This window comes from Octopus bimaculoides, chromosome 14, assembly GCF_001194135.2.
Source record: "Octopus bimaculoides isolate UCB-OBI-ISO-001 chromosome 14, ASM119413v2, whole genome shotgun sequence".
Lineage (NCBI taxonomy): Eukaryota > Metazoa > Mollusca > Cephalopoda > Octopoda > Octopodidae > Octopus > Octopus bimaculoides.
The window spans coordinates 47,189,190-47,202,672 of NC_068994.1; the positions used below are offsets into that span (position 1 = coordinate 47,189,190).

A 13,483-nucleotide genomic window follows, 5' to 3' on the forward strand; every position below is an offset into this window, starting at 1 on the left:
AAGAAGAAAATGACAAAACTGAAGATAATCTGAACTAGGGGTTCTCAACCATTTTTTAATTCATGGACCCCTTTGATTACTATTTTATTCTAGTGGACCCCCATAGCCATTCAATGTTTAAAAAGTAGTCTTATAGAAACTTTTTCCAAAATTCCAATTTTGTTTCTCACACATTAACTTGTGTAGGTTGAACTATGTAAAATGTTAGAAACAAAAAACAAACCTAGCTGTTTCTTGCAATACATATCAATACATATATCTAAAGTGAAATTTTGATATATGTTGCATGGACTCCAATTGAGAACTACTGATCTAAATAAAACATGCAAAAGAAAAAAATAAAATGAAGTGTTCTTTACTACTTCTTATTTGTCTTGCGTCAACCCCAGTTTTGATTTTGTTTTGATTTTTGTTCTGTATTGGTAATGTGGTGAGGGAGTTGGAATTCATTATATTTTTCTTTATTCCAGATAACAAACTTTTGGATATATTTCGTTTTCCCTTCTATTTAATTTCAATTTTTACTTTACAACTTAAATGTCATGCAATTTTGTCAATACACAGATCAAGTCACTAGAGAGTATACATACACATATGTATACACACATATATTGCATACTTTTATTATTAATTTACTGGTTTTCATCACTGGGCTGTGGCCACGTTGGTGGATACCACCTTGTATAGTTTATTTACATCAATCCGAGTACTAATCTTTTATTCACCGGAAATTATTTTATCAGTCCCAGAACAATATAAGAGAAAGTGAACCTGAGTGAGATTTGAACTTGGAATATATATATATATATATATATATATATATATATATATTGGAGCCTGGTGTTGCCATCCGGTTTCACCAGTCCTCAGTCAAATCGTCCAACCCATGCTAGCATGGAAAGCGGACGTTAAACGATGATGATGATGATCAGTGAAGCTAATCCTTTTTGTTTTTCTTATTTTCAGCTCCCTCTAGTTTTCCGAGTGCCTCCTTTGTTTCCGTCTCATCCCTCAGTGTGTTTTGTACAGGAGTCGCTTCTGGGCTTTGGCGACGTCATATTACCAGGTATGGGTTGCCTCTCTCTCTCTCTCTCTCTCTCTCTATAAGAGGAATTATTCCTATATTCGATACAAATGTCCCACACTCCTCTTCAACTCGAGACCGGATTGCTTTCCTATCCAAGTTTGAACTTGTCAGGTGACTTCTAAAGAGGAAAATGCAAGCAGTGGTGGTTGGAGGAATTCCAGGAGAGTATAGTCGCACATTCTCCTGGAAAGGTTACTCAACTAATTGGCATGCAGTCACTTTCTGACAAGCTCCAGCCTTTGGCCCACAAAGGTACTGTGTCTACTCTCAGTTATTTTCCAATTGCTACGAGGGTCTCTGCTTCTCAAAGCTGGCTGGCCCCATGCCAGCTCCACTGAAGCACTCAACTGACTCATCTCTCCTCCTTTCATCATCCACATTGTAGCCAACCCTGCCACCACAGGCCCACACTAACCGATATACTCAACCTTTTCTCCTCAGAATGTCAGCCCTCTTGAATTCCCACTCCCTTGCATCTTTCTTACTTGCAGTCATCAACTTGCCTCAGTTCATGCAAAACATTAACAGCATCAGTCTTGCCAGACTCGGAGATTATGGTCACTACCCCTCTCTCCAAGACCTCGCTAAAAGACATTGTTTGTTTATAACTCTGTTTGCCTTGATTGAGTAAATCTGTGATTGACAGCATTCTTGCCATGATAACCCTGTCCTTTTTGGGTATCATTTAAAAAAAACAAAAAAAAAAAAACTGCAGAGTATATTTGAGACAATTTGACTGCTGTTTCTAGCAAGTCAAATCATTATTAATAGTTCCCTAATTGTCTCACAAAGAGTTAAACTGTGAGTTAGAAATCGTTGTTTGAAGATGTAATACAACATAAATGTTAGACCTTGTTTTGATGTAGAAAGTATTTTATATCGATGCTGTTCTCGTTACAGGTGTACTGGTTGTCTACAGTCATATTTTTGATATCTACGTCCGAGCAAAGAAACTCTATCTCATTATTTCTATTTGTGGTAAGCATTGATAACTTTCTTTTCATTGAAACTGAATTTTAATTAGTTTGGTGGCTAATTAGTGGTGATGTTGCTTGGCTGCAAGTCACCCACCCCTCTTGTGTTTATTCTATCTTCATTATAAGTTATTATGTGCCTCATATTTTAAAGATTGTATAATGATTGTTATGATTTAGTTGCCACATTGAACAGATTTAGCAAATCTCTAAATCGGATTATGTAGTGATTGTGGAACTGACTCCAGAGGTCCCTGGTTTAAACACAGTATAGTTAGGTATGATTTAGCTGCTACATTGAACAGGACAAATGACTGGCAGAATTCATAAAGTGTCAAACAAAATGACTTTTATGGTCTGAGTTCAAATCTTGCCAAGTACAAGTCAAGTACTGGAAGTCAGTTTAATATTCCTTTAAAGCATCCTAGATGTGAATAGAATTATAATTGCAAAGATGCAGGTTTGGCTGTGTGGTTAAGTCCCAGTGCATGGCACTTTGCACAAGTGTCTTCTATAGCTCAGGCCCACCAAAGCCTTGTGAGTTGGATTTGGTAGATGGAAATTGTAAGAAGCTTGTCATGTATGTATTGATGTAACTGAATGTCACAAAGCATTTAGTCCACTGCCCTATCAATTCTGGCAACCCACCTTAATTTTGCAGTTCAATAATAATAAAATTGAACTACCATATTTTCTGGCATACAAATCAAATTTTTCTGACAAATTTACAACCAAAAAAAAGATAGGTTAACTTCTACAATGAAGATGATTTAGGAGGACTAAAAATCTCATGTGAAATACAGCAAGATTTAGAAAGATAATGGTGAGGCTTGAATGTTTGCACTACATACTACATTGATTTGTATGCTGGAAAATACTGTAAAAGCTTATTTAGTTATCATTTTTGTCTGTTTCTTTATATGTATATTTATATATTTACTATTCTTTGATTTTTCTTTATCTTTAGGTTATTTACTTGGATTGCTTCTTGCCTTTGTTGCTTTAACTCTAATGCAAGCTGGCCAGCCAGCGTTGTTGTACCTTGTACCTACTGTGCTCTTGTCAGCTATCATTCCATCTTGTTGCCGAGGAGAATTTAGAGAAATGTGGACTGGAGATTTTTTGGTCAGTTTGTTTTATCAATAAATCTTTGTGAGATGTGTGTGATATAATTTAACAGGCTCCAAAGAGATATGAATTGGTCAGCATGAGCAAGACTTGTACTATTTAGTAAAATTGACAAAAGAAGTAAACTTACATTACTATGTATGTATATGTACACAGACACACACACACACACACTCATACATATATGAAATTAAGCACTAACAACAAAAATGGATAAAAACAAAGTAAACAGAACACAATTAAAAATTCACTTTATCAGTTGTCTGCTGGCACCATTGCAATTCTGATGTATAAGACACAGTTGCTATCACCCAGTGGCATTAGCAACATCCAGAAAGGGCTGCTTGGGAGTAATGCAAGGGAAACAAGATAATGGATATGCAAATTATATTGCATCATCCCATAAATAATGCGTTTTTTTTAATGCTTCTTTTATTTTTCAAAATTAAGATAAACACAGTTCTTTTTTAATCTAAAATATACTCTTCCGAAATTCACTTGTCCGTGATGAAAAGTACTCCTCCATTACTGTTCTGACCTCGTCTACAGGATTCATATTTTTTCTGTCCAAATGATTTTGAAGACTGCAGAATAAATGATAATCAGATGGGGCAATATCCGGTGAATATGGCAGGTGGGGCATCATTTCCCATTCAAACTGCTCCAGCCTTTGGAATATCATCCTCACTGTATGTGGCTGAGCATTATCTTGATGGAAGCATATTTTTTTATCTTGAAACCAAAGATGGTCATTTTTCTTCTGGTGCTGACTTAAGCTGCTTGTAGTAGATCTCCTCTGTTATCGTTTGGTTTGGATTTAAAAGTTCAAAGTGGACTAAACCTTTCATATCCCACCAAACAGATAACAACACCTTATGTGGGTGAAGAATTTTTTTTAGCCCAGGGTGTCGTGTTTCTCCTTTCCCTACCCACTGTCTTCAGCACTTGACATTTTATAGAGAACCCATTTCTTATCATGAGTCACTGGTTTTAACAACTTTTAAGAATTGGTGTAGGAAAACCTTAGAAATCAATTTTTAAAATCCTCAAAAACTAATTTAAAAAATAAAATCACTAAAAATTAGCATAAAATATTTAATTTTGTAAAGGAAAATATGTTTGCTCTTCCTTATTTTGTATAAATTATCATTCACTACTATTCACAGGCTCCTGTACGTTCCCTTCGGCCAAATCTTAAATGGTATTAAATAAACTTGCTTGGTTTAGTATTGCTTTCCAAGTATAATGGGTTCAAACTCAGGTCAGAAACAGTACACTACTTCAATGTGCCTCCCTCACACAACAGCTCAATGTAACCTTTGCACAAATAGCTTTTTCCATCCTTTCTTCCATACTAATGGTTCCCTAGATCATTGTACTGGCATGGAATATTCACTATGTACAGATATTGCTTGTATTTTTCTCTGTAGAGGAAGCTAAAAGCCAACTTGAGTGAATGGATTTATGTTGGTAGAAGGTATCACAGGACTATCTCATTTTACAGATCTTCTGTTCAACTCTGAAGTAGTTCCGTTTGGAACCAAAAAATACAATTGGTATTTTCTGCAATTCACATTGCCTCAGTGAACTTGACATAACTCAAGAGAAAATAGTTTCAAACTAGACATTCCTCAACAAAAGATAGATTAGTAAATTAGAAAATAAAACTGCTTCCCACAGTTAAGGGTATTGGAATTTTGAGTGGTTATTCTACTCTTGCTTCAATTTACATAAATTGGGTGAGTAAGGCTACAGTAAGCAATCTGAAATGTACTGATGTCCTATCTAAGGGAAATTTTATATAAAAATGAAATGGAAATTGTAGTTGTGATACCCGTGCCAGTGGCATGTAAAAAGCACCATCCAAACGTGGCCGATGCCAGCGCCACCTTGACTGGCTTCCATGCCGGTGGCATGTAAAAAGCACCAACCGATCGTGGCCGTTGCCGTTGCCAGACTCTCCTGGCCCGTGCCGGTGGCATGTAAAAAGCACCCACTATACTCACGGAGTGGTTGGTGTTAGGAAGGGCATCTAGCTATAGAAACACTGCCAAATCAGACTGGAGCCTGGTGCCGCCTCCTGGCTTCCCAGACCCCAATAGAACCGTCCAACTCATGTTAGCATGGAAAACGGATGTTAAACGATGATGATGATCTCATCTGCTTAATGCTATGAATCTTGAACTAATCAAAAGTTCTGATGATCTCCTTGGTATTCAGGATACATTTAATCTGTTTTATTTACTATTGTCAAAGAAGCTAGATGGTTATGTGGTAATCATTCAGTCGAGGAGCTGCATTACTGAGATACAGAGTTACAAGTTCAAACTTTGTTAGAGCCATAATGTCACATGATTCGTTAAAAGGTGGTAAAAGGGACCCTCTGTTTTAGGGAGAAAAACTATGAAGTTCATGTTCCTCCTCCTTTTTCTTATTAAAAGCAATATATCATCATCATCATCATCATCATCGTTTAACGTCCGCTTTCCATGCTAGCATGGGTTGGACGATTTGATTGAGGACTGGTGAAACCGGATGGCAACACCAGGCTCCAATCTAATTTGGCAGAGTTTCTACAGCTGGATGCCCTTCCTAACGCCAATTAGCAACAGAGGCAGTATTAATACTGATAGGTAACATTTACCTCCACTGAAATGTAGATGGTCTGTTAGAACACACTATACTGCAGTAGATACCATGAGAGAAATGCTCATATTGGTTTTTGGTACAAAATTCACTCCTGTTTACATCACTGGTGGAGATATAAATCCCTGCTGCCTCCAACATTGAGATAAACAAGAGGTGCATTTTTGCACCAAAAGCCAATATGAGAGTTTCTCTCTTGGTATCTACCACAGTATAGTTTGTTCCACATTTCAATGGGGATAAATATTACCTTTCTCTTGTCTCCCATCCCCTTGAAAATTATTTGTATAAGAGAATTGAAGTGGCTTCAACCAGTTTTGAAATTATATCCTGGCTTTTGGCTTGTTCTCCAGATTCCCTCTTGCTCAGCAGTGTTCATCGGTTGTTGTTATTGTGTAGCCCTAACTCCGCATTGATCAAGTAGTCCTGTGGCACGCAGGTCGTCAATCAACAACAAGGGAATCATCCACCACAGAGCTGCTGCTGGTGGTGTTTATGTGTAACCTTTAGTCAACTCTGATTGAGATTTACAACTAAGTAGCTGTTGTAAAGCAGTCTTTTACCACTTCTGTATCTATCTTTTGATGACAGTCGTTTCTCTGATAGATATTGTTATATTCTGAAGTTGTCGACAGGGTGGTTCTATCTGGCATTGTACAACCCCACCACCACCACCACCATCATACAGTGTTATTATCTTCAAAAGGTTGGATTGTTATAGCATTCACTCAGTATCACAGTATGATTACTATATCAACACAGATACGACTATCAACACAGTCTACATGTACTCTCGACCTTCTACTGTCGACCAGCTACTGGTCTATTTATAATGGCTGGTTACTACCACTTTTTACCAGGAGGGGTGTACAGTTTCACTATACAACAGTAGCATCAAGAATCCTTTGTTCCAGAAATACCATAGTGCAAATTCCATCATGCAGGAGGCATACTATACTCCCTCCACTTTCCAATTTATTTTTGTACACCTGTTGTTGTTTAACCCCAAATAGTGAAGATGCTTGGCACAGTGGTTAGAGCACCAGGCTTACAATCATGAGGTTGTGGGTTCAATTCCTGGATCAAGTTGTATGTTGTATTCTTGAGGAAAACGCTTTCATGTTGCTCTGGTTCACTCAGCTGTAGAAATAAGTTGCAACATCACTGGGGCCAATTTGTATTGGCCTTTGCCTTTCCCTCGGATAACATCAGTGGTGTGGAGAAGGGGTGCTGGAATGCATGGGCGACTGCTGGTCTTCCATAAATGACCTTGCCCAGACTTGTGCCTTGGAGGGGAATTTTCTAGGTGCAATCCCATGGTCATTCTGACTGAAAGGGGTCTTTATCCTGACCTGTTTTTTTTTTTATATCAAGGACTGAATTATTCAACAATACTCACCCCACTTTTTCTAAGTAAAGAAATTCAGTAGGGTGATGTTTGAAGGAAATTTTGCTTCTATTTTTAGCAGTCTGGTTGACCATGTAAAGGCTCCATAGCAGTGGCCACAGTGGAGGTGGTAAAAATACACAGAGTATGACACTTGTTGCTCCTCTACATTATTCATGGTCTGCATCTCAGCACACTGTTTTAAACTGATTGTGTGTGTGTGTGTGTGTGAGAGAGAGAGAGAGAGAAAGAGAGAGTCATTAATTTTGGACTGTTTGAGTTTGTGGTTTATTGAGATAGCATTTTAGGTTGCTATTGCAGAAATGTTCTGAGGGTGATTAACCCTCTTGCATTCAAGTTATTCTGTCAAATGTAATGCTTATTTATTCACATTGATTTGAATTAGTCATGCATTACCTTGTAGCTTAGAGATTTCACTGATGTGATTGTTCGTTTCTACAATAATTTTATAGGGTAAGTATGAGAGGTCAGATCTGGTCAGTTTGAACATAAAGCAGGTAGAATATTTTGGCCAGATATGGTCAGATTAAATACTAAGGGTTATTAAACCTGCTGCAGCAAGGACTGTAAAGGTTAGAAATTGCTGTGGTAACAAATTGTGTGAATTTTGTTTGTCCGAAATAATCTTTCCTAGTCTGTTTGCCTTCTGTTTGAATGTTGGCAAAATCCCCAGGTCATTAATACTCTATAACACAAGACATCTACTTGCTGCTTGTATTTTGTGATTTAATTTTTTTTTTTCATTTCTCTCTCCTACAGAATTTTCTAAAAGCCTCACCTCCAGCTGATGATAGATCTCTCTCCCAGGAGACCCTCCCAGATGACGTTGAAACACCACCCATTTCTTCAAAGACTGACCAGTCTAAAAGAAATGAAAACGACCACCTACTAAATTAGTTGCCTAATGAATATTGGGATGCAAGAAAATCGCTGACTTTTACGCCATCTTTCTGGCATTACATTATGCCAGGCCTTTTGGTTTGTGAATATCCGTGTTTCTCCCTGTGTGTCTGTGTGTCTGTGTGTGTGTGCATGTATGTATTTCGTGTGTACACCTATGTGTGTTTTTGGTGGTTGGGGTTAGATTTACAATTTGAAATAAGAGTAAATGTATATAATACATAAAGTTTGTATGTGTATATATATATATATATATATATATATATTATATATATATATATATATAATATATGACAGGAATTGTAACAAATGTTCCATTCCATCTTAGCAAAGTTTGACTGCCAAAGTAAAAGATAAACCAACTGAGGAGTAGGCTCAGAACGGCAGAGTTGATATCATATCAGGCTACAGAATCTCAGGTATTAAGTTAACCTTTTTGCTAAATATTTTAGGCAGGAGGCCCTTTATTCTGCCTTGTTTGAGTTCTGTTGCTTCTTGGAAGAAGAGGTACCAGAATCACGAGAATGTTACCTTTATTATAAACTAGCATTCTATCCAGGAACAGATTTGACTCTCATTTGCCGAGTGCCATGAGACTAAAGCTGAGCACTGGCTGAACCTGCGAGACCCTTACATGTTCTACTGGTATCCATAGCTCATTGCATTGTGTCTTGACATATTAGCTTCACATATCTCACTCCTCTCCAAGATATCCCTTATGATAAGGTAAGCTTTTAGGTGGTCGTTAAGTGGAGCTACTGTGAGGGAAATATCTGAGTGTGTCTGAGGGGCTCAATACAAGACATCAGAGTTCTCTATCTCATGACAACTAAATTTATTACCATCTACAAACTCTCTTCAGATTCTTTTACTACTGTTGTCAGTGCTGCCGTTTGACCATTTTCCTCGGATTCCAGATTTTATCCTTATCTCCGTGTTAAAATTCTACTAATAAATTATTACTTTCTATGGTACCTTTTACTAGCTCAGTGGACACCAGATCATTTGCGACTTGACCACAGACACAACACAATGCCTGTTGTGCAGGTTATAAACCATCAACTGTTCAGATAACAGTTTGACATCATATCAGCTGAAACCAGCAAAATAACTTACCTGTATTTGGTAAAATTTCTTTGCATTCTCTCTGAATCCTGTTTTGTTTAACGTTCCCTTTTCCTCCTCTAAGGGTTGATAAAATAATCATTATTCATTTCGGCTTCATTAAATATACTATGCCTCTCTTCCCACCAGGGTCACCTTTCCCTTTCATCTTTTGGGGTTGGTAACATAAGTGCCAGCTGAGCATTGGGGTCAGTGTGATTGACTAAACCCCACTTCTAAAAATTTGGGGTCATGTGCCTATTGTAGAAAGGATTGTTATTACTACTATTTAAAGCAGCAAGCTGGCAGAATAGTTAGCACACTGGACAAAATGCTCAGCAGCATTTTATCCATCTTTACATTCTGAGTTCAAATTCTGCCAAGGTTGACTTTGCCTTTCGTCCTTTTGGAAAATAAGTACCAGTTGAGTACTGGGGTTGATGTAATTGCCTAGCCCACTCCCTCAGAATTCCAGGCCTTGTGCTTTTAGTAAAAAGGATTAAGGATTATTATTAAGGTGGTGGACTGGCAGAATCATGAAAGCATTAGACAAAATGCCATGTCGGTATTAATATTTGTTCCAGTTCCTCATGGTCTGAATTCAAATTCTTCAGAGGGAGACTTTGCCTTTCATCCTTTTGGGGTTAATGGAATAAAATATCAGTCAGATACTGGGATCAATGGCATTGACATATCCCCTACTCTGAAAAATTGCATGTAAGTTAGAAACCATTATTATTTCATCAAAATGGTGATTAGAATTGTTGGTGTTAACGATCCTTTATAATCCAAGTTCAAATGCCACTAAACTCAACTTAGCATTTTATTCTTTGGGGATCTGCGTAATCAACTAACCCCAACCTCAAAAGTATTGATCTTCTGCCTAAATTCGAAATTATTAGATATCCTGGGTTGGCAGAATCATTAGAGCATTAGTAAAAATACTTTGCAATATTTATTCAGTCTTTATATAAGTACCATTTGGGCATTGATGGGTCAAATATAATCAACTAACCCTGCCAAAATTTCAGGCCTTGTGCCTATAGTAGAAAGACTATTATTGTAACTGAATGAAGTGGTAATTTTGCATATAAATGTCAACTTATGACAGGTGTGCACCAAGCTCACTGGCACCATTTCCTGTCTTATATTATGTCATTTTAGATTATTAATATTATAGAAAGTGGTGATTGGCAGAGCACCGAACAAACTACTTTGCGGTATTTAAATTCGTCCCTTTTTTACATCCTTAGTTCAAATCCCACCAGAATCAACCTTGCCTTTCATACTAACAGGTTGGAGAGGTCAATAAAATAAAAACACCAGTCAAGTGCAAAAGGGCAATACAGTTGCTGGCCTTGTGTGTGTATGTTAGAAATTTTAATTATTGTTGTTGTTGTTTTTTGCTGTTGTTTACAAACTCTGAGTGCCATTTTGTTTTTATTTTAAAGATGGAGGAATCTTTAGAAAACCATTTTACAAGTCAATTCTACCCACTTTTTCTTTTAGTTTTCCCTAATTTAAATTTAATATCAGTCCTCTAAAATTTAGTCAATTCTACCCACTTTTTCTTTTACTTTTTCCCTAATTTAAATTTAATATCAGTCCTCTAAAATTTTTAAAATGCTACATTTTACTAAATCGGGCTTTTATATCTCATCTGAGGATGGGCTATTATTAGTGTGATTATTATAATTATTATTGTTATTACTACTTAGGCAGTGAGCTAGCAGAATCGTTAGCACACCAGGCAAAATGCTTAGTAGTATTTTGTCTGTCTTTATGTTCTAGTTCAAATTCTGCTAAGGTCAACTTCCTGTCAGGGTCGATAAAATAAGTACCAGCTGAACAGTGGGGCAATGTAATCGACTAGACCCCTTCCCCCAAAATTACTAGCCTTGTGCCAAAATTTGAAACCATTATTATTACTACTACTACTACCGTTATTTTGGCAACAAGAAGAATGGTTTCCATTGTAACTCTTGAGTTTTTTTTGGGGTTTTTTTTTTACTCTCATAACCTGGTTTACAATATATCAAAGAATATTGAAACTTGTTTTACTCCTGCATGTATTTTAAAAATATTTCGTTATCATATAAATGAAATTTAATAAACTGTACAAACAGAAAATCCTAATTCGTCTGTATAACAAAGACTTATTAAAAATGTTTAATCAAATTGAAGAAAACAAATTGTTTATTCTCATTGTTGTTTGTTTATTATAGCACATTCTTCTTCATACATGGCCATTTCCCTCACCGATACACTTTAGTTCCAACACTAATACACTTCAATGTATTAGTGTCTGTCTCTCCCTGTCTCACTCTCTCAATCTGCCTTTCTCTTCCTGTCTGCCTGTCTCTCTTTCTCTCACTCACTGTTTTTTTTTTCTCTCTCTCTCTCTCTGTATCTCTCATTTTTCTCTTTTTCTCTGTCTGTCTGTCTCTCTCTATCTCTCCTCCTCTGTCACCCTCACGCTCTTTCTCTCTCTCTCTCTTTTTCACTCTGTCTGTCTGTCTCTCTCTCCCCCTCTCACCCTTAGTGGTTCGGCAGTAGATATCGATAAAATGTCCCCGTAACTTAGCGATTCAGCAATGGTGATCCATAAAAGGATGTGAAGTTAAAAAAAATTTGTTTTTGATTTCACATTAATCATAAAATTTTTTTTTTTTTTTATTGAAGACGAAACCCACTTTCTGGATTTGTATATAGTTTACAAAATACTTGATATGAACTCGTGTATTGTGACGCATTTTGTTGTATCCCGGGAAGGTCCTTATGCCAATAATAAACATTATTCGACAATTGGTTTTCCATTTAACCAACTAACTAATGAAAATAAAGAAATGAAATAAATTAGTCTGAGTGTTTATTATTGGTATAATGACGCCAACAAATACACAATGAAAAAAATATGTAAAAGGGAAATAACTCTTAAAATTTAGGAGCAATTTAAGAGTTATCTAACTTACTTTTTCTAAGTATAGTTCCAATTTTCACCAATACTAAACGGCACACGAAGTAAGTCCATGTTACAAACATTATTGGACACGATAAGCTTACACCTGCAAGATTCTGTAGTGAAACCTATCTCTCGGGTATTTATTTACAAATGCGAACGTAGCAGGTAACATCTAGCCCTCGGCCCGCTTGGACCCTGCTGTGTCCATCACCCTGATTGGCTCTTATTTGCGCCAGGGTGAACATCAACCAATCGTGGCCTTCTGATAAAGTCACGTGAGAGTGTTTTTCTGCTGTTTCTGGAGCCCCTTTTTCTCTATAAATAAGCCTGTTTTATCCACGCCAGTTTGTCTCGGCCTTTGCCCTCTCACAGGTCTGGTTGTTGACCATCTCACAGAACACAGCTCTAGCCAGTTTACAGCGACGACGTCAACACCACCGTTCTACTGTCTTCTACAGTCCCGTCGCCAGCGCCAACACGACGCCACCAGAGTACACACTACCAACAGCAATCGCGGTTTCATCTCAACACTGTGTGGATTGTTTCCATCTCGAAAGAACAGCCAGAACAACCTGCGAGAATCTTCTGTTTCTCGGAGCACAATATCCAGGCGAGCCTTTTTTTTTGAAAGACGATAATGTGTAATTTGATAGATATTTAGTAGGTGTTTTTAGGCAGCTCGAGTGACCACATCAAAGCTCCATCGTCGTCTCGTCAAGTGACGCTTGTAAATGTTGTATGCGTTGAGCTTGCAAGCAAATTTTTTTTGTAATCGCTCGAAACAATGTCCTTAATAAAGATTTTAGTACTTTTAAACATGGGAGATAGAGGCTTAAATGTAATCAACAGAACTTATTAGATATATGACGAGTTCAACTAGCAATCAAACCTACAATTTCCTGGGGAATGATAAGAGCAATGATGCATATATACAGCTGGTCGACTTTCTTAACATAACTAACAAATCTTTAACAAGAAACTCACACAATGCAAAAAACGATACACCGCCACAGCAGTAACTGTATTCAACTGAATAGACGTCAGTGATTGGTTGAAATTATCGAAATAAGACAACTTTTAACATGAAATAACTTCGAATACAAAATTTATCTGTTCTATAACACAAAATATACAAGTATACGAAGTTTGAAAGTGTTTCGGTACCAAGAACACTACATAAATGAAAAATGTTGCCCGTCAAACCAAAAAGATCCGTAGTATGTATTCACAGCCAACACAAAACTCAGCCCCCACACACACACACATACGCGCGC

General features: G+C 37.1%; 1 protein-coding gene across 1 annotated transcript in view; it reads left to right on the forward strand.

Moving 5' to 3' along the window:
- Positions 1-11,439, forward strand: part of LOC106876376 (signal peptide peptidase-like 2A) — a 59,113-nt gene extending 47,674 nt beyond the window's left edge. Inside the window, exons 13-16 of the mRNA XM_052972599.1 lie at positions 967-1,066; positions 1,988-2,065; positions 3,029-3,186; positions 8,003-11,439. Of these exons, the coding sequence (XP_052828559.1) occupies positions 967-1,066; positions 1,988-2,065; positions 3,029-3,186; positions 8,003-8,140 (474 nt within the window). The 3' untranslated portion in view covers positions 8,141-11,439. The remainder of the gene's footprint in view (positions 1-966; positions 1,067-1,987; positions 2,066-3,028; positions 3,187-8,002) is intronic.
- The last annotated feature ends 2,044 nt before the right edge of the window (positions 11,440-13,483 follow it).